At 44.6% G+C, this 21535-nt stretch overlaps 1 protein-coding gene across 3 annotated transcripts in view; it reads left to right on the forward strand.

Annotated features, from left to right (window-relative positions):
• Positions 1–3771: 3771 nt before the first annotated feature.
• The window catches only part of si:ch211-1i11.3 (mitogen-activated protein kinase kinase kinase 5), a 185793-nt gene continuing 168029 nt past the window's right edge, over positions 3772–21535 (forward strand). For all 3 annotated transcript variants that reach the window (XR_010967279.1, XM_068006407.1, XM_068006406.1), the window contains exon 1: positions 3772–4142. Coding sequence is in view for 2 of the 3 variants with exons in the window: in XM_068006407.1 (XP_067862508.1) it covers positions 3773–4142 (370 nt within the window). In the remaining variant the exon portion in view is untranslated. The remainder of the gene's footprint in view (positions 4143–21535) is intronic.

Raw genomic sequence — 21535 nt, forward strand, 5'->3', positions numbered from 1 at the left:
CCTCCTCATAGTATTGCAGCTCCTGTTGAGCATTTACTTAATGTATGTTAGTCGCCTTGTCAAACAAATAATTGCTAAATTAAGACGCCGTCCTGAACACCTGGAGACAACTCCGTTTCTGAGGGAACTCTAGTGAGGGGTCGGAGAGGACTCCTCCCCCTCAAGGCAGGGACTGTAAGATTGTACCCTTGCTCATAGTACAGTGGGCAAGTGAAATAGCTATAATGGTGTCTGCACATGTATCTTTTTCTTTTATATGATTGTATGTAATTAAATACCATGTTGCTGGTTGTATGAATCGGTAGGGGACTCTCAGATTACGGCAACTTGCAAGAAAGGCACTCAGCCTCTGCAATACACCTTCTGGGTTGTTCATGGGTATCGGCTAAAAGATTCTTGATTCGGTTGGAGCTGGGACCCTTATCAGATACTGGGTACCATAAATAATGGAGCCTTACAAGGCAGGCCCATAAAACCTGGCTTGGAATCTGAGGGAGTGAAAGGAGGACCTGGCCTGGAATCTAAGGGAGTCTGAGGAGGCTGGGGGCACCATGGATTCCCAGCAAGACCCGAGAAGGTGAGGCAAGAACGGTCTCAAGCAACTATGTTAAATCATGATTGGTTAAGACCAGAGGTGGGACACCAGCTGCTTTTACATCCCCTGAAAGGTGAAAGATAACAGGGACGCTGACCCCTTTTTCTTAACGAGACAAAGAACTCGAGGCGCCACCTTGCGTTTTTGGGAGACTCCAATAGGTCAAGGACCCTTGTCAATAGCTGGCCCTGGGCCCACCCCAAAAAGTGGCATAAAAGGAGCACCTCGCACTGATATCAGGTTGTGGAGACTCAGGAGGAGTAAGGTAACCCTGGCTAGCTTTGGAGGCCCACCAAACAACGAGAAGAGGCTCCAGGTGGAGCAGGACTGAGGACAAGGAGTCCAAGTGGTCACCCCTGGCGGGGCAGAAGACGTGTGAATCGACGAGCGTACCCCAGGCGGGGTGGAGAGCTGCTTTCTTCAATACTCCTGAGGTGGACACAACTCTACCCAGTGTGGACCGGGTGATATAATCACTTGTTCTGCAAGTGTTGGTGCGCTGAGTGTGTTGGTCCTTTTGTGAATTTCAATAAAGCTCCTTTTTTACCAAATTGGAGTCAGGTCAATTACCGGCAATGGAGAGTAAAATCTCACAAAGGGTAAGTCACGTTTAATGAACTTAGTTGAACTTTTTGAGGAGGTAACTAACGTGGTAGATAAGGGAGTGTCTATGGATGTTATTTATATGGACATCCAGAAGACGTTCGATAAGATTCCACGAAAGAGATTGTTAACAAAAAGGAGAGCGCGTGGAATTGGAGGCAACCAATTGACTTGGAGAGGGAATTAGTTAGGAGGTAAGAGACAGAGAGTAGGGATAATGGGTATGAACTCAAATTGGCAGAATGTGACTAGTTGTGTCCCCCAGGCATCTGTACTGGGGCCTCAGCTTTTCACTATATTTATAACTGACTTCGACAAAGGACTGGAGGGCTGTATATCTGAGTTTGCTGAAGACACTAAGTTAGGTGGCACAGTAAATAGTTTAGATGGGAGCAGAAAGTTGCAAAGGGACATTGATAGATTAAGTGAGTGGGAAAAACTGTGGCAGATTGAGTTTAATGTGGGGAAGTGTGAGGTCATCCACTTTGGACCTAAGAAAGATAGATCAGAGTATTTTCTAAATGGTGAGAGGTTAGGAACTGTGGAGGAGCAGAGAGATTTAGGAGTTCAAGTAGGACTAAAAATCACTAAAAAAAAAATCACTAAAAGTTAGTAGACAGATACAAAAAATAATTTAAAAGACTAATGGAAAGTTGGCCTTTATCTCAAGGGGACTGGAATACAAAGGGGTGGAAGTTATGCTGTATAGAGCTCTGTTTAGACCCCATCCGGAGATACTGCATTCGGTTTTGGGTATCGCACCTCAGGAAGGATATATTTTGGCCTTGGAGGGGGTGCAGTACAAATTCACCAGAATGATACCGGGGCTAAAATGGTTAAATTATGAGGACAGATTGCATAGATTAGCTTTGTATTCCCTTGAGTTTAGAAGATTAAGAGGTGATCTAATTGAGGTGTTTGAGCTGATTAAAGGATTTGATAGAGTAGATCGAGAGAAACTATTTCCTCTGGTGGGAGAGTCCAGAATGAAGGGGCAGAACTTAAAATTAGAGCAAGGCCGTTCAGGGGTGATGTCAAGAAGCATTTCTACACACAAAGGGTAGTGGAATTCTGGAACTCGATCCCCCAAAAAGCTGTTGAGGCTGGGGGTCAATTGAAAATGTCAAAACTGAGGTTGATAGATTTTTGTTGTTTAAGGGTATTAAGGGTTACGGAGCCAAAGCGGGTAGATGGAGTTAAGGTGCAGATAGTCATGATCTAACTGAATGGTGGAACAGGCTCGAGGGGCTGAATGGCCTCCTCCTGTTCCTAACATCTTTAACTCCCCATATCATTCTGGTGAATCTGCGCTGTAACCCCTCCAAGGCCAATATATCCTTCCTGAGGTGTGGTGCCCAGAGCTGAACGCAGTACTCCAGATGGGGTTTGACCAAGTTTATGCAACCTGTCCCCATTATTTAACCCTTTAAGCCCTAGTACATGTCTACACTGTTGCAACATTCCACGCCCTACCCCCAAAGTGAGTGATGGGTTAGTTCCAGTTAGTGAGTTGGATAGGACTTCCTCTTTAAGCGGTGCTGAAGATAGGATAGGGTAGGGATGGTTGGTTGGTGGGTTTAGGGGATGAAGGATAGGGTAGGGTGATTTTGTTGGTGGGTGGCTTTAGGGGTGAAGAGTCAGGTGGGTTGGTTGGTTTAGAGAGTGAAGGGTAGGGTGGGTGATTTGGTGGTGGGTGGGTTTAGGGGGTGAAGGGTAGGGTGGGTGGTTTGGTTGGTTTGGGGGTGAAGGGTAAGGTGGGTTGGTTGGTTTGGGGGTGAAGGGTAGGGTGGGTGATTTGGTGGGTGGGTTATGGGGTGTAGGGTGGGTTGGTTGGTTGGTTGGTTTGGGGGTGAAGGGTTGGGTGGGTAGGTTATGGGGTGTAGGGTGGGTGGGTTGGTTGGTTGGTTAGGGGTGAAGGGTAGGGTGGTTAATTTGGTGGCTGGGTGGGTTATGGGATGTAGGGTGGGTGGGTTGGTTGAGAGGTGAAGGGTAGGGTGAATCATTTGGTGGGTGGGTGGGTTTTGGGATGTAGGGTATGGTGGGTTGGTTGGTTTAGGGGTGAAGGATAGGGTGGGTGATTTGGTGGGTGGGTAGGTTATGGGGTGTAGGGTATGGTGGGTTGGTTGGTTTAGGGGTGAAGGATAGGGTGGGTGATTTAGTGGGTGGGTAGGTTATGGGGTGTAGGGTGGTTGGTTTGGGGGTGAAGGGTAGGGTGGGTGATTTGGTGGGTGTGTTATGGGGTGTAGGGTGGGTGGGTTGGTTGGTTGGTTTGGGGGTGAAGGGTAAGGTGGGTGGGTTATGGGGTGTAGGGTGGTTGGTTTGGGGGTGAAGGGTAGGGTGGGTGATTTGGTGGGTGGGTGGGTTGGTTGGTTGGTGGGTGAAACTGACCTGGTGGCTTCCCGTGGGAGGTCCCCGGGGCGTCAATTGCCTTTCTCTCCTTTGACGGGAGGCGGTGCAAGAGCCGCGCCTGGGACGGTGCAGAGCGGACTGTCGTGGGACGGGAAAGGGGAGAGTCTGAGCGGAGCGGCAAAGGGAGGAAAGTTGGGTCAAAGTTTCTTGGGGAGGGGGGACGAGATGAGCGGCTCGGGGAGGGTGGGCAGCGAGCACGGGAGCTGCAGCCGCCGGACCAGCACCGCCAGCAGCGGCGGCGGAGCCCCGGAGTGCCCGGGGGGCCAACCCCAGTCCGTCTCCGCCGGCAGCTACTGGCAGGACCCGCTGGCCATCGACATCAGCCGCAGCGCCGTGCCGGCTCCCAAGGTCCGCAGCCGGGCCGTCAGAGCCGTGTATGTGATCAACGAGACGGCGAGCCCGCAGTCCGAGGGCAGCCTGTCCCTCAGGTGCCTCAGGGAGGCTTGCGAAGATGCCCACGCCGTCCTGGAGACCGTGCCCTTCGGCAGGTTGGTGCTGGGGGAGACTGGTACCCTGGATTGCTTCTACAACGCAGGTGAGTAACCTCCCCTACCCCTCCAATCTCCCCTACCTCCTGTCCACTTGCCCTCTCTCCTACCAATACCCCCTACCCCCTCTAATCTCCCCTACCTCCTGTCCACTTACCCCCTTCCCCTATTTCCTACCCCCCAGCTGCTCCCCTCTCCCTACCCCCACCCTTACCATTCTAACCCACCCCCCAACTCCCATCCCAGGCTGAGAGTGCAGTACTGGTTGAGGGTTGTTGTATCCAGTTCTGGGTGCCTGATTCTGCTGGTTAATCTAGTTAACAGTTAGTGCAACCCGATGGTAATCTCTAACTGGGCATTAATGGGTGAGAAGGTGGGTGTTTACTATCGAGAGACCATCTAGCAACATAGGAACAGGAGTAGGCCATTCAGCCCCTTGAACCTGCGCAGCCAGTCTATGGCTGATCTGTATCTCGACTTCATTTACCCTCCTTTGCTCCATACACCTAACAAAACATCTATCAATCTCAGACTTGAAAGCTCCGATTGACCCCCAGCCTTTTGCGGGCATGAGTTCCAGATTTCGACTACCCTTTGTGTGAACAAATGCTTCCTGATTTCACTGGTGAATGGCCTTGCTCTTATCTTCCTAGAAATAAAGGGAATTAGGGGTTATGGGGAGCGGACATGAATTTAGATTTGAGGTTAGGATCAGATCAGCCATGATCTTATTGAATGGCGGAGCAGGCTCGAGGGGCCGATTGGCCTACTCCTGCTCCTATTTCTTATGTTCTTATGTTCTTCTTATCTTAAGATTACATCCCCTGGTTCTTGACAAATTCAGCCGAGTGTAGCCAAATGCTTATTGACATGTTCTAGATCCTGTTGCATTAATGCTTGATGATAGATATACTTTACTATTCCGATCCACAAAGAATACTTCATGGTTCTGGGTTTTTTTTTATTCGTTCACGGGATGTGGGCGTCGCTGGCGAGGCCAGCATTTATTGCCCATCCCTAACGGTGGTAACGACTATCATTTTAAACACCATGATGTGGAGATGCCGGTGATGGACTGGGGTTGACAATTGTAAACAATTTTACAACACCAAGTTATAGTCCAGCAATTTTATTTTAAATTCACAAGCTTTCGGAGGCTTCCTCCTTCCTCAGGTGAACGTTGTTGGAAAACAACAACATTCTTTCAACACCGTTCACCTGAGGAAGGAGGAAGCCTCCGAAAGCTTGTGAATTTAAAATAAAATTGCTGGACTATAACTTGGTGTTGTAAAATTGTTTACAATTTTAAACACTGTGATTAGATCACCCCTCACCTTCTGAACTCAAGCGAATACAAGCCAAGTTTATGCAAACTGTCCTCATAATTTAACACCTTTAACCCCCGATATCATTCTGGTGAATTTGTGCTGCATCCCCTCCAAGGCCAATAGATCCTTCCTGAGGTGCGGTGCCCAGAACTGAACGCAGTATTCCAGATGGGGTCTGACCAAGGCCCTATACAACTAAACCATAACTTCCTCCTCTTTGTATTCCAGCCCCCTTGAGATAAAGGCTAACACTCCATTAGCTTATTGATTACTTTATATACTTGTGCAGTTATGTTGGTAAATCTCTTTGGAGGAATTCAGAAGTGACACCAAAATTGGTACATCAGTTCTTTATTTTAAACACAAGCGAGTTCTAAATCATTTCAATATTTAAGCAGTAATTTACAGAGAAGCAAAACAATATTTCCCCTCTCCTGCTCTGGGTAGAAGCACGTTGTCTAGGTAGTCTTCATACTTAGCTGTCTGGTCACTCGATCACTTGTTACTGCACAGTGTACCTCCTTTATACACCATTTTTGACTTAGTAAACAGCCCTGATTGATTTATTATAGCGTGTTAGCAGTTGTTGTTCACAAGACTCCCAGAAATGAGGTAGACTTCCAGATGGCCAGCTTGTTTAATGTTAATCATACAGTTAATCATAGAGCTATCTCGCCATTGTTCCATTCCAATTACTATCTTAGGGCCATTGTTTCATCATAAGGCTGTCTTGTTTCTCAAGGTCCAGCAAGCAGTTGCAAGTTAGTATGTTTTACATTTCAGCAGAGTAAGCAGCACCATTAGTTGGTTTGTTCACTCGGTACATTATTGCACCAACTTTAACACATTTGGATATTAAGCACATCATACACCCTCATTACCCTATTCCCTCTTTACAGTCCCCACCTTGAGGGTGAAGAACAATTTCTGTTCCCTCATTACTTAATCAATGATGCTAGTTCATAGTTATACAATTGCCGTGACAATTGCCATATCACACGCTTAAGCCAAAATATCAAAATGAATAAAACAATTAATACAATCATTTACACCATTACGATGGGAATTAAGTCATATTGTGGCTAGATTATTAACAGGGATTGTTCAGCCCAGATGAGTACAGTGTCTGCTACCCAAGGAGTTGGCTGGGGATGGGATTTATCGTCCAAATGCCATGCAACGATTTGTTCATATGGTGCCCATGTTTGGTGGGCATGTAGATCTAGTGAGGGTTCGACACGGGATATGGATGCCACTGTTGGTCCTGGTGGTTTCCAGGGATCGCCGATAGATGCTGCCTCTTTGGCTATCTGCCACTGAATTACCTGGGGAATGGGGATCCATAGCCTTAGAATGGGCTTTAACTTTTCCAATAAAACAAGTGACTGCGGGTTTTAAGAGCTTGCCACAATTGCTGGAAAAGATGGGCATGAATAAGGAACTTACCATCAGTGGTATTAAACTGAGTTTTCTGGTACAGTGGCGAAGATAACATGGTGTTGATGGCATTGGCACTATCGGATTGTTGAGAAGTAACTGGGATTACAGTTAGGAGAGCTGCATACTGGGCTGAATGAATGTTACACTTGTATTGCAATATCTGGTCCAGGAAGATGAAAGGGATTCCTTGCTTGTGGAATGACGATCCGTTGATGTATATATCCGTAGCTTCTGGTATAGGGTTTTTCTGAACAGGATGGATTTCGAATTGCAACAGGGGAAGTGGGCACTCATGGGGTTCCCCATCATAATGCATTAACTGTAGCATGGTATGTTTTGGGGTGATGGCCAAGTGTCTTTCTAAGAGTAAGAGGATCCAGTGAATACGGACATTGCATGCTAGCATATCGCCAGGTTGTGTGAGCAGGTCCAATGGCGTATGTGGGGAGTGAAGCACTAGAATCTGGAGTCCGGTTATAAAGGTGAAGTGCTTGACCACCCCAAAACGTGGCCAACTGGTGGCGTTCAGAGGCCGTAAGCCTTTTCCATTCCGGTGAGGATTCTGGATGCGTGTGCAATGGGGAAGAGTTTCCCTGGAACCTCCTGACAGAGGATGGCCTCCAGGTTCTGATCGGTAGATCCCACCTCCAAGTGGAATGGCTTCTCAGGATCTGGGCCAATAAGACATGTAGCCTGCATTACAGCCTCCTTCAGTATGCTCCTCCATCCAGTATTCCCTTACATCGTCTTTTTCCCTTCCAGTCCCTTGTACAAAGATTTAGCGGATTCAGTGAAACATGGAATAAATGCCTGCTGATACCCTACCAGTCCTAATAGTGATCGGTGTGCAGCCTTGGATGCGGACATGATATGGACCTTGTGCTGGTCTGGACTCTGGCCAGTGTGAGAGATAGATACCCCCAAGGAGTTGACTTGTGGTTGCATTAGCTGTGCCTTTCTGGAATTGACCCTCAAGCCAGCTTCTTGTAAAAGCTGCAGCACCTCTGTCAGCCATACTTTATGTTCCTCCTCAGTCTTTGTGGCCAGCAGCAGATCATTGACATATTGCAGAAGGCAGTGGACGGGAGAACCCCTTTAAGGCCTCATCCATTTTTTTGTGAAATATAGTGGGCATGCTGTGGAACCCCTGTGGCAAGCAAGTCCCAGTACATTGTTGATCCTTGAATGTAAAAGCAAATTTATACTGGTCCTCTCTTCAGACCGGAATGCCCCAGAACCCAATGTCTAACGTGAAGGGACTGCAGCGTAGATCTACTAGAATGATACCTTGGACTCCAAGGGTTAAATTACGAGAAGAGATAACAGAAACTAAGGAATTTACAAGATTAAAGGGTGGTTTGATTGAAGTTTTCAAGATATTAAGAGGAACTGATAGGGTAGATAGAGAGAAACTATTTCTGCTGGTTTGGGAGTTTAGACTAGGGCTCATAGCCTAAAAATTAGAGTCAGGACTTTCAGGAGTGAAGTTCGGAAACACTTCTACCCGCAAAGGATGGTAGAAGTTTGGAAAACTCTTCCGCAAATGGCGGTTGATGCTAGCTCAATTGTTAATTTTAAATCTGAGATTGATAGATTTTTGTTAGCCAAAGGTATTAAGTGATATGTGGCTAAGGTGGGTATATGGAGTTAGGTCATAGATCAGCCATGATCTCATTGAATGGCGGAGCAGGCTCGAGGGGCTGAATGGCCTATTCTTGTTCCTATGTCCTATGTCCCGAGAAGCACTTTGCTCCTGGTGGGATCTGGGAGAGGAGAGCGGGCGCATCCTTTGCGACTGGTGAGCAGGCTGGTGTCTCTGAATTGAGCTTTTGATAATCAGTCGTGAGCCACCAGCTGCCATCAGGTTTCTTCACGTGCCAAACAGGTGAATTTGTGGTGAAAGTGCCTTTCTGTATAAAACCCTGTTGTAGCAAGGAATCGATAGTGTCCCGTGCGTGGGACTTTCTAGCGGTATTGGGTATTGTTTAGCGCGTGGGTGAGGTGGTCCGTTGACCTCCACTTCCCCCTGCAGCTTTCCACAATCATACTTACGGGTTGCACATACAGATTGATGAGCAGTAACTATGCTTTTGATATTGGCGTCGGGGTGGAATAGGCCTTGGATTTCTTTATCGCGAACACAATGTGCATCGGGCACGACCCTCCGGTCGGTGGATGGACATCCAAACCATAGAGAGTTGTTATAATAATCAATCACGACCACATGCTCATGCATAGCTTCGGAGCCCAATATCCCTCTCCCATCCACCATACGCACCGCCACCGTGGTCTTTAACTGACAAGCTGTTTCTGGAAAATGTAGCGTTACCGAGATCAACTCAATAGCATATTGAGTAGATCCGCCAAAGCCAAGCAAAGGCATGCGCATCCCTCCGGCCGCCAGTTGGCTTTCGGGATGTGAGGTATGTGTGACCGTGACTGCAGAGCCAGAGTCTGCCAACAGTTACTGCTGCTGGCTTCCATCCAAAACAACAGAGACAAAAGGTCATGGATCACGACCTCCTCATTATGTATGGATGCCTGTCACTTCTGGCCCCAGCCTGTATCCATTGCTAGGCTTAAAAGTATCACACCTGTGAAAACAGAACAACAATACTATCCGTGGCTCCAGGAACCCCTGATGAATTTAGTCGAGAGTATCTTTAAATGCTGTCAATTGTACATAGTGGTGCCATTTATCAGTGCCCAACTTGATCAGGGTGAGCAAAAATAGTATCGGACAATGTTTGCACAGTGACCGCTCTTTCCACTCAGAAAGCTGAGCCTCAGCAGATGGAAATGCTGGAAGTTCAAAAGGTGTCCAACCAACTTCTTAAAAGAACGAATACAGCATGTCAGTGCAATTTGCAAACAGAAGTAAGGGATAATGTTAATTACTTCTTGTTTGTGAAAAACTCTAGAGGTGGAATCAGTCAGATAATAGCAGTTGCCAAATTTTAAAAAATGAGTGCTTTTAAATCCATACCATGCGTCTTCAATTTAAAATGTAAAGCACAAAAGTTTTCCTTAAATCTCCCATAAAAATTTTAAGTTGAAATGAACATACTCAGCAATCATATTCGTGCTTTCATACACCTTAAAATATGAACTCTGAAAATGCCAAATGTTATATGATAATCCCAAATTCCGCACCTAGGGACTTGTTCACATAATTTGCATTACTAGCTGCCTGTAATGGCCGTACGCAGAAAACCAGTTCTATAGTTTGATAATTTGCAGTTAGCTTCACTCACTCCAATTCAAACCCAAAAACAGAAGGACTCAATATCTCGAAAATAACACACAGAGAAAATCATCAACAAATATAAGGCAGCATGTGCTTATAGAAAGCACAATGATTAAAATGCTTAAATTACTCCCAATATCAAAGACAGGACTTCAGAGGGTTAAACTGCTTTCAACTCTGAAAAGAAAAGAAATGAAGAACGCCCCAGAAAACCTGAAAGAACTTGTTTGCCTCATTAAGAAATGCAAATCCATTAAAACAGCAGCAATTTCTGAAAGTTGATTATTGGTTGATAACATCACTGTTAATCTTTCAAGATCATGTTGCCAGCAGCAAACTTTCACGAAGACAATAAACCAGCAGCTTCTCGTTTTCAAAATAAAGGCAAAAAATGCTGGAAACATTCAGCAGCTCAGAATCTTGCCTTTTCCTTTAATTTCTATGTCGTTCTCACAACAACTCCAACCTCCGATGCTGCTGTGGGCTTTTCATTTCTTTCTCTTTTCCTTAACCCTTTTGTTGCAACTCACGTGTCCAACCCAGGGTTTTTTAATGGAACTTTTTTATATATAAGATTTGTCTGCTGTGACAGGCCTGATATTAACTCCACCTCCTCCTCCTGTACAGTCTCTTTTTTAAAATCCTCAGAGGCAGTAGCAGCGATTAACCTGCCTCATTCCAACAGGATTTTACCCAGTTCCAGACTATCTCATTCTCCAATGAGAAGTTTCCCATATGTAACCACACCTCGGCCACATCATTTACAGTTCTCTCTGCCCAGAAGTGTGCAGCATTGCACAACAGCTTCTCTGCAGAGGACTCTTTTTATTCTGTACCAGAACATGTAAATGGTCTCTCACCATTTTAAACAACTTGTTTCCCATCCCTTCCTCTTTATCGCACTTGGAGTGCTGTGAGCAGTTCTGGGCACCGCACCTTCGGAAGGACATATTGGCCTTGGAGGGAGTGCAGCGTAGGTTTACTAGAATGATACCCGGACTTCAAGGGTTAAGTTATGAGGAGAGATTACACAAATTGGGGTTGTATTCTCTGGAGTTTCGAAGGTTAAGGGGTGATCTGATTGAAGTTTATAAGATATTAAGGGGAACAGATAGGGTGGATAGAGAGAAACTATTTCCGCTGGTTGGGGATTCTAGGAGTAGGGGGCACAGTCTAAAAATTAGAGCCAGACCTTTCAGGAGTGAGATTAGAAAACATTTCTACACACAAAGGGTGGTAGAAGTTTGGAACTCTCTTCCGCAAACGGCAATTGATACTAGCTCAATTGCTAAATTTAAATCTGAGATAGATAGCTTTTTGGCAATCAAAGGTATTAAGGGATATGGGCCAAAGGCGGGTATATGGAGTTAGATCACAGATCAGCCATGATCTTATCAAATGGCGGAGCAGGCACAAGGGGCTGAATGGCCTACTCCTGTTCCTATGTTCCTAATAATTCCGCCTCTTGCTTTTCACTTCTTTCCGCGCAAAAATGAGCCGCAAACATCAACAATTTATCTGCTGCCTTGAGCTTCAGTTTCTTTTTGTCTATTAATCCTTGAAGCCAATTCTTCGCTGCTTCATATGGCACCTCGCCCGCCATGTGTACTGGTTTCAGCTTGGAAATGAGGACTTTCTCTAATTTCCTTTTTAACACCCCTTCTATGTTCCCCCGTGACTACCTATATTACAAGTCCCGCACTCCCGCAAAACGGTTTCCTCCTTAACAATTCTTGGCAGCTGTAACAAGACATTTCAGGGTAGAATAAAGCGATTTCTTGCACAACATGTTTTGTACAAAAACTAGCAGCTTTCTGTGGTATTGCTTATACTTAGTCAGAAGTAGTGCTGATGGGTTGGGTTGGAGGAGAAGATAAAAGAAAGAAAGAAATAGGAAATCAGAGTACAGGTCAGACCAAGGTAAGGAATAAGGATAATATAAATGATCAGGAAACAAATGCAGTTATAGAACATAAGTACAAAATGACTGTTAAAAATAAAGTGAGGGGAACATTTACTAAAAACAAATTAAATTGACTGGACAGCAATGTGCACAGCATCCGAAACAAAACGGGGGAACTGGAGGCAATAATTCATAGCGAGGATCTAGATGTGGTAGGGACAACTGAAACATGGCTACATAAGGAACAGGACAGGCAGTTAAATATTGCAGGATACATCATATTTTGAAAGGATACGTAAGGAAGAAGCTATACTAATTAGAGATAACATAATGGCAATAGAAAATGAGGACATAAGTAATATGGAGATATAAACAGAATCCATATGGATTGAGACAAATGATAAGAAGGGATTGATTATGGTAATAGGCATATTCCACAGACCACCTAACAGTGGAAGGGGAGTGGAGGAAGAAATATATAGATAAAACTATGAAATGAGTAACAAAACATTGAATAATAATCATGGGAGATTTCAACTACCACCAAATAAACTGGCAAGAAGAAGTAGGGAAAGGGGGAAAGGGAATGGAGTTTTTACAGTGTGTACAGGACTCCTTTCTTTCCCAGTATGTGAGAAGCTCAACAACAGAGGAATCACTGCTGGATCTAGTAATGGGAAATGAAACAGAGCAGATAAGAGAAGTAAGCATAGGGGAACATCCAGGCAATAGCAATCATAACATAATAAGGTTTAAAATAATGATTGAGAAAGACATAAGTAAGACAAAGACTTCATAGAATCATAGAAGTTACAACATGGAAACAGGCCCTTCGGCCCAACATGTCCATGTCGCCCGGTTTATACCACTAAGCTAGTCCCAATTGCCTGCACTTGGCCCATATCCCTCTATACCCATCTTACCCATGTAACTGTCCAAATGCTTTTTAAAAGACAAAATTGTACCCGCCTCTACTACTGCCTCTGGCAACTCGTTCCAGACACTCACCACCCTTTGAGTGAAAAAATTGCCCCTCTGGACCCTTTTGTATCTCTCCCCTCTCACCTTAAATCTATGCCCCCTCGTTATAGACTCCCCTACCTTTGGGAAAAGATTTTGACTATCTACCTTATCTATGCCCCTCATTATTTTGTAGACTTCTATAAGATCACCCCTTAACCTCCTACTCTCCAGGGAAAAAAGTCCCAGTCTATCTAACCTCTCCCTATAAGTCAAACCATCAAGTCCCGGTAGCATCCTAGTAAATCTTTTCTGCACTCTTTCTAGTTTAATAATATCCTTTCTATAATAGGGTGACCAGAACTGAACACAGTATTCCAAGTGTGGCCTTACTAATGTCTTGTACAACTTCAACAAGACATCCCAACTCCTGTATTCAATGTTCTGACCAATGAAACCAAGCATGCTGAATGCCTTCTTCACCACCCTATCCACCTGTGACTCCAGTTTCAAGACCTATGAACCTGTACTCCTAGATCTCTTTGTTCTATAACTCTCCCCAACGCCCTACCATTAACGGAGTAGGTCCTGGCCCGATTCGATCTACCAAAATGCATCACCTCACATTTATCTAAATTAAAATCCATCTGCCATTCATCGGCCCACTGGCCCAATTTATCAAGATCCCGTTGCAATCCTAGATAACCTTCTTCACTGTCCACAATGCCACCAATCTTGGTGTCATCTGCAAACTTACTAACCATGCCTCCTAAATTCTCATCCAAATCATTAATATAAATAACAAATAACAGCGGACCCAGCACCGATCCCTGAGGCACACCGCTGGACACAGGCCTCCAGTTTGAAAAACAACCCTCTACAACCACCCTCTGACTTCTGTCGTCAAGCCAATTTTGTATCCAATTGGCTACCTCACCTTGAATCCCGTGAGATTTAACCTTATGTAACAACCTACCATGCGGTACCTTGTCAAAGGCTTTGCTGAAGTTCATGTAGACCACGTCTACTGCACAGCCCTCATCTATCTTCTTGGTTACCCCTTCAAAAAACTCAATCAAATTCGTGAGACATGATTTTCCTCTCACAAAACCATGCTGACTGTTCCTAATCAGTCCCTGCCTCTCCAAATGCCTGTAGATCCTGTCCCTCAGAATACCCTCTAACAACTTACCCACTACAGATGTCAGGCTCACCGGTCTGTAGTTCCCAGGCTTTTCCCTGCCGCCCTTCTTAAACAAAGGCACAACATTTGCTACCCTCCAATCTTCAGGCACCTCACCTGTAGCTGTCGATGATTCAAATATCTCTGCTAGGGAACCCGCAATTTCCTCCCTAACCTCCCATAACGTCCTGGGATACATTTCATCAGGTCCCGGAGATTTATCTCCCTTGATGCGCGTTAAGACTTCCAGCACCTCCCTCTCTGTAATATGTACACTCCTCAAGACATCACTATTTATTTCCCCAAGTTCCCTAACATCCATGCCTTTCTCAACCGTAAATACCGATGTGAAATATTCATTTAGGATCTCACCCATCTCTTGTGGTTCCGCACATAGATGACCTTGTTGATCCTTAAGAGGCCCTACTCTCTCCCTAGTTACTCTTTTGCCCTTTATGTATTTGTAGAAGCTCTTTGGATTCTCCTTTGCTTTATCTGCCAAAGCAATCTCATGTTCCCTTTTTGCCCTCCTGATTTCTCTCTTAACTCTACTCCGGCAATCTCTATACTCTTCAAGGGATCCACTTGATCCCAGCTGTCTATGCATGTCATATGCTTCCTTCTTCTTTTTGACTAGGGCCTCAATCTCCTGAGTCATCCAAGGTTCCCTACTTCTACCAGCCTTGCCCTTCACTTTATAAGGAATGTGCTTACCCTGAACCCTGGTTAACACACTTTTGAAAGCCTCCCACTTACCAGACGTCCCTTTGCCTGTCAACAGACTCTCCCAATCAACTTCTGAAAGTTCCTGTCTAATACCATCAAAATTGGCCTTTCCCCAATTTAGAATTTTAACTTTTGGGCCAGACCTATCATTCTCCATAGCTATCTTAAAACTAATGGAATTATGATCACTGGTCCCAAAGTGATCCCTCACTAACACTTCTGTCACCTGCCCTTCCTTATTTCCCAAGAGGAGGTCAAGTTTTGCCCCCTCTCTAGTCGGGCCATCCACATACTGAATGAGAAATTCCTCCTGAATACACTCAACAAATTTCTCTCCATCCAAGCCCCTAATGCTATGGCTGTCCCAGTCAATGTTGGGAAAGTTAAAGTCCCCTACTATTACCACCCTATTTTTCTTGCAGCTGTCTGTAATCTCCTTACATATTTGCTCCTCAATTTCCCGTTGACTATTTGGGGGTCTGTAGTACAATCCTATCAAAGTGATCTCTCCCTTCTTATTTTTCAGTTCTACCCATATAGACTCAGTGGGCGAACCCTCGGATATATCCCCTCTCACTACTGCCGTGATGTTCTCCCTAATCAAGAACGCAACTCCCCCTCCTCTCTTACCTCCTGCTCTATCTTTCCTATAGCATCTGTACCCTGGAACATTGAGCTGCCAGTCCTGCCCCTCCCTTAGCCATGTTTCAGTAATAGCTATAACATCCCAGTCCCATGTACCCATCCATGCCCTGAGTTCATCTGCCTTGCCCATCAGACTTCTTGCATTGAAATAAATGCAGTTTAATCTAGACTTCCCTTGGTCTTTGCCCTGCTTTCTCAGACCATCTGTCCGGTCATGTTCTGTGCACTCTCCCTTACTGCCTTTTGTTTCTGTCACCACTTTACTTCCCACTGACTTCCTGCATCGGTTCCCATCCCCCTGCCACATTAGTTTAAACCCTCCCCAACAGCCCTAGCAAACACTCCCCCTAGGACATTGGTTCCAGTCCTGCCCAGATGCAGACCGTCCAATTTGTACTGGTCCCACCTCCCCCAGAACCGGTTCCAATGTCCCAGGAATTTGAATCCCTCCCTCTTGCACCATCTCTCAAGCCACATATTCATCCTAGCTATCCTGTCATTCCTACTCTGACTAGCCCGTGGCACTGGTAGCAATCCTGAGATTACTACCTTTGAGGTCCTACTCTTTAGTTTAACTCCTAACTCCCTAAATTCAGCTTGTAGGACCTCATCCCGTTTTTTACCTATATCGTTGGTGCCTATATGCATCACGACAACTGGCTGTTCACCCTCCCCCTGCAGCCGCTCCGAGACATCCCTGACCCTTGCACCAGGGAGGCAACATACCATCCTGGAGTCTCGGTTGCGTCCGCAGAAACGCCTGTCTATTCCCCTTACAATCGAGTCCCCTATCACTATAGCTCTGCCACTCTTTTTCCTGCCCTCCTGTGCAGCAGAGCCAGCCACGGTGCCATGAACCTGGCGACTGCCACTTACTAATAGATTAGACGAAAACTAATTTTGAGAGGATGAGAATGGAACATCGGGAAGGTAAACTGGAAAAAAAAATGACAGACAAAGAAATAGAGTATCAGTGGGAAATATTTAATACGGTGATCAATAAAGTTCCGGAGAAATATATTCCTCTAAAAAGCAAGAACAAACTAGCCAATAATGAGATAAGGGTAAAATTGAAACTAAAGAGAGAGGCATACTTTTTTTACATTCATTCATGGGATGTGGGCATTGCTGGCAAGGCCAGCATTTATTGCCCATCCCTAATTGCCCTTGAGAAGGTGGTGGTGAGCTGCCTTCTTGAACCGCTGCAATCAGTGTGGTGAAGATTCTCCCACAGTGCTGTTAGGAAGGGAGTTCCAGGATTTTGACTCAGAGGCGATGAAGGAACGGCAATATATTTCCAAGTTGGGATGGTGTGTGACTTGGAGGAGAACGTGCAGGTGGCATTGTTCCCATGTGCCTGCTGCCCTTGTCCTTCTTGGTGGTAGAGGTCGCGGGTTTAGGAGGTGCTGTCGAAGAAGCCTTGGTGAGTTCTGCAGTGCATCCTGTGGATGGTACACACTGCAGCCACTGTGCGCCGGTGGTGAAGGGAGTGAATGTTTAGGGTGGTGGATGGGGTGCCAATCAAGCGGGCTGCTTTGTCCTGGATGGTGTCGAGCTTCTTGAGTTGTGCCTTGTAGATGGTGGAAAGGCTTTGGGGAGTCAGGAGGTGAGTCATTCACCGCAGAATACCCAGCCTCTGACCTGCTCTTGTAGCCACAGTATTTATGTGGCTGGTCCAGTTAAGTTTCTGGTCAGTGACCCCCAGGATGTTGATGGTGGGGGATTCGTCGATGGTAATGGCGTTGAATGTCAAGGGGAGATGGTTAGACTCTCTCTTGTTGTAGATGATCATTGCCTGGCACTTGTCTGGGGTGAATGTTACTTGCCACCTATCAGCCCAAGCCTGGATGTATGTACTCTAAGTACATTGACAATGAGGATGACAAAAGGGAATACGAAGAGGTTAGGAAAGAAGTCAGAAAAACAAAGAGGAACTACTAAATTAAATTATCAAGAAATAGTAAAGTATTCTACAGACACAAATAACAAAAGAAAGATCAGGATTGGGCCACTAAGGGATGCACAGGATAAACTCACAGGTAATGACAGTGAAATACTGAAGAGCCACTTTGCCTCAATATTTACCAGGGAGACTAAGGTGGGCCTGACATTAGAAGAAGAGATCAAAAAGATTTAAAACATTCAAGATAGAAAGATGGGGAGGCAATTGATAAACTAATCAAACTTAGAGAGGATGGATTACATACGTGAATATTAAAAGAAGTTAGGGAGGAGATAGTAAAGGCTCTATTACATATACATTAACATTCATTAGATAAAGGAATAGTGCCAGAGGACTGGCGGACAGCTAATGTTATTCCTATATTTAAAAAGGGAGGTAGAACAAGTTCAGGGAACTATAGACCAATTAGCTTAACGTTGGTGATGGATAAGATAACGGAATCATTACTCAAAGATGTAATAGAAAAACATCTAGAGAACAAAAATATTTTTAAAAATAACAAGCACGGAATTCAGAAAGGAAAATCATTCTTGACCAGCCTTATTGAATTCTTTGAAGAAGTAATGGAAATAGTAGACAAGGGTAATGCAGTAGATGTAATATGTTTGTATTTTCAAAAGGCCTTCGATAAGGTACCACAGTGTAGACTCATGACTAATGTCAGAGCATGTGGAGTCAGGGGACAGGTAGCAGAATGGATAGCAAGTTGACTACAAAACAGAAAACAGAGAGTAGGGGTTAAGGGTAGCTACTGTGACTGGCAAAAGGTGGGAAGTGGTGTTCCACAGGGATTGGTGCTGGGACCACTGTTGTTCACAATTTACATTAATGATTTGGATTTGGGAATCGGAAATACAATTTCAAAATTTGTGGAGGAAACCAAATTGGGGGGGTATGGTCAATACAGAGGAAGAATGTGTCAAAATGCAAGAGGACATTAATAAACTTGCAGATTGGGCGTGTAATTGGCAAATATAGATAAGTGTGAGGTGGCGCATTTTGGTAGAAAGAATAAGGGGGCCACATACTGCCTGGATAATAAGAGGCTAAATGGGATAGGGGAGCGAAGGGATCTGGGGGTACAGATACATCATACACTAAAAGAAATGACGCAAGTTAATAAGGCCATAAAAAAGGCAAATCAAACACTGGGGTTCATTTCTAGTGGGATAGAATTGAAAAGCAGAGAAGTTATGTTAAACTTGTATATTACCTTGGTTAGACCACACTTGGAGTATTGTGCACAGTTCTGATCTCTATATATTATTGAAAGGATCTTGAGGCATTGGAGAGGATGCAAAAAAGATTCACAAGGATGTTCCCAGAACTGGGAGGATATATTTATAAGGAAAGGCTGAACAGGCTGGGATGTTTTGCTCTAAAAAAAAAAGTGAAGGCTGAGGGGTGACCTGATAGAGACCTTTAAAATAATGAAAGGGTTTGATAAGGTAAAAGTAGAGAAAATGTTTCCACTTGTGGGGGAGTCCAAAACTAGAGGTCATGAATATAAAATAGTCACTAATAAATCCAATAGGGAATTTTGGAGAAACTTCTTTATCCAAAGAGTGGTAAGAATGTGGAACGGCTAACACAAGGAGTAGTTGAGGCGTTTATAGATGCATTTAAAGGGAAGCTAGATAAGCATGAGGGAGAAAGGAGTAGAAGGATATGCTGATAGGGTTAGTTGAAGTACGGAGGGAGGAGGCTTGTGTGGAGCATAAAGACCGGCATAGACCAGTTGGGCTGAATTTTCCTGTTTCTATGCTGTAGTTTCGATGTAACTTGCATTTATTTAGCACCTTTCATGACCGCAGGATGTCCCAAACCACTTTACAGCCAATGAAGTACTTTTTTTGTTGAAGTGTAGTCACTGATGCGGCAGCCAATTTGCACGCAGCAAGGTCTCACAAACAGCAATGAGATAAATGATCAGATAATCTGTTTTTTGTGATGTTGATTGAGGGATAAATATTGGCCCGGCCACCTGGGAGAACTACCCTGCTCTTCCTTGAAATAGTGCCATGGAATCTATTACGTCCACCCGAGAGGGCAGACGGGGCCTCGGTTTAATGTCTCATCAAAGACGGCACCTCTGACAGTGCAGCACTCCCTCAGTACTGCACTGGAGTGTCAGCCTGGATTATGTGCTGAAGTGTTTGGAGTGGGACTTGAACCCATGATCTTCTGACTCAGAGGCGAGAATGCTACCCACTGAGTCAAGTCTGACCAAGACTAGATAATGCACATTTCCGCTGAAAGAATTTGGAAAGAGGTTTGTGAGCGATCTGCTCAGAAGCAGTGAAGTAACGTTTAATTGGTTTCTGGAAAATAAATCGAATTTTCTTCATCCATTGCAGATAAAGAAATAAATTTGTTCTCGTCATGTATTATAATTACATATATTAAAAAATCTGTGAGTGACATGGCGAGAAGGGCTGCTTGGGGCAAAAAGACAGCTGTTGACTATTTGACAGCACAATTGCTTTTTCCATTGGAGTTGCATAAGGGATGGGACAAAGTGGTAATGTGCTCAATTCATAGAACCATAGAATGATGCAGCACAGAAGAAGGCCACTCGGCCCATTGTGCCTCTGCCAGCTCTTTGAAAGCTATCCAATTAGTCCCACTCCCCTGCTCTTTCCCCGTAGCCCTGCCAATTTTTTTCCCCTTCAAGTATTTATCCAATTCCCATTTGAAAGTTGCAATAGAATTTGCTTCCACCACCCCTTCAGGCAGTGCATTCCAGATCACAACAAGTTGCTGTGTTAAAAAATTTTCCTCATCTCCCCTCTGATTCTTTTGTAATTGCTGATCAGGCTTTGGGGGAATGAAGGGAGATGCGGGCACTTAAACTCAGGTGTGCATGTTGGAATGAGAACCCAAACCAGACAAACATTCCTGACAGTGGGTGAGGAGAGTGACTAGGGAGTGGGAGGAGCCTGTACCTGGAACATTAAATAAACACATGGCTGCTACAATAGGCATAAAATGCTTTAACAATCCTTCGGAAGGATGTGAAGGCCTTAGAGTGGGTGCAGAAGAGATTTACTAGAATGATTCCAGTGATGAGGGACCTCAGTTACGTGGATAGACTGGAGAAGCTGGGGTTGTTCTCCTTGGAGCAGAGAAGGTTGAGAGGAGATTTGATAGAGGTATTCAAAATCATGAAGGGTTTAGACAGAGTAGATAGAGAGAAACTGTGCCCATTGGCAGAAGGATCAAGAATCAGAGGACATTGTTTCTTTTGCCACTCACCTTAAACCTAAGGTGACATGAGGAAAAATATTTTTACACAGCGAGTGGTTAAGATCTGGAATGCACTTCCTGCGGGGGTGATGGAGGCAGATTCAATAGTGGCTTTCAAGAGGGAACTGGATAAGTAGTTGAAGAAAAAAATTTGCAGGGCTACGGGGAATGGGGGGATGAAGTGGGACCAGCTGGAATGTTCTTGCAGAGAGCCGGCACGGACTTGACAGGCCGAGTGGCCTCCTTCCATGCTGTAACCATTCTATGATTGCATATACATAATTTATCCTGTCACAAATTACCTGGTAATAAGTTTAAATTTCATTCTTTTATCTTTTTATTACATTTTTATATTTTATTAAAAATATATTTCTAGAACTAAATTCTTCAGTTGAGTGAGAGTCTAATATGGTGACTGGAGTTTCAAAAATATTTTTGAAGCAATATGATTGATTCCCTTTTATTAGCGATTTCTGATTGCTAACTGGTTGTTTTAATTGATATTTATATGTTAGCTTTGGCTGCTTTGGATCGGCACATTCCCTTCCTATTCAGTTGTGATTTATTGCTATTTTATGATTAGCAACTTTAGACTAGTCGAGCCAAAGTATGGCACATACATTTGCATCAGTCACACAGTGTGACGCCCGAATGTGACAGTGAAGCATGATTCAGGAAATGTAATGGGCAAAACTCCTGCTCATTGCAATGCTTCGACTTGATTTCTGGAAAATAAATAAGTATTATTTTCCCTACCCATGCAGCTAGGTAAATATTTTTTTCCCTCATATATCATAGT

This window comes from Heptranchias perlo, chromosome 26 (genome assembly GCF_035084215.1).
Source record: "Heptranchias perlo isolate sHepPer1 chromosome 26, sHepPer1.hap1, whole genome shotgun sequence".
Classification (NCBI taxonomy): Eukaryota; Metazoa; Chordata; class Chondrichthyes; order Hexanchiformes; family Hexanchidae; genus Heptranchias; species Heptranchias perlo.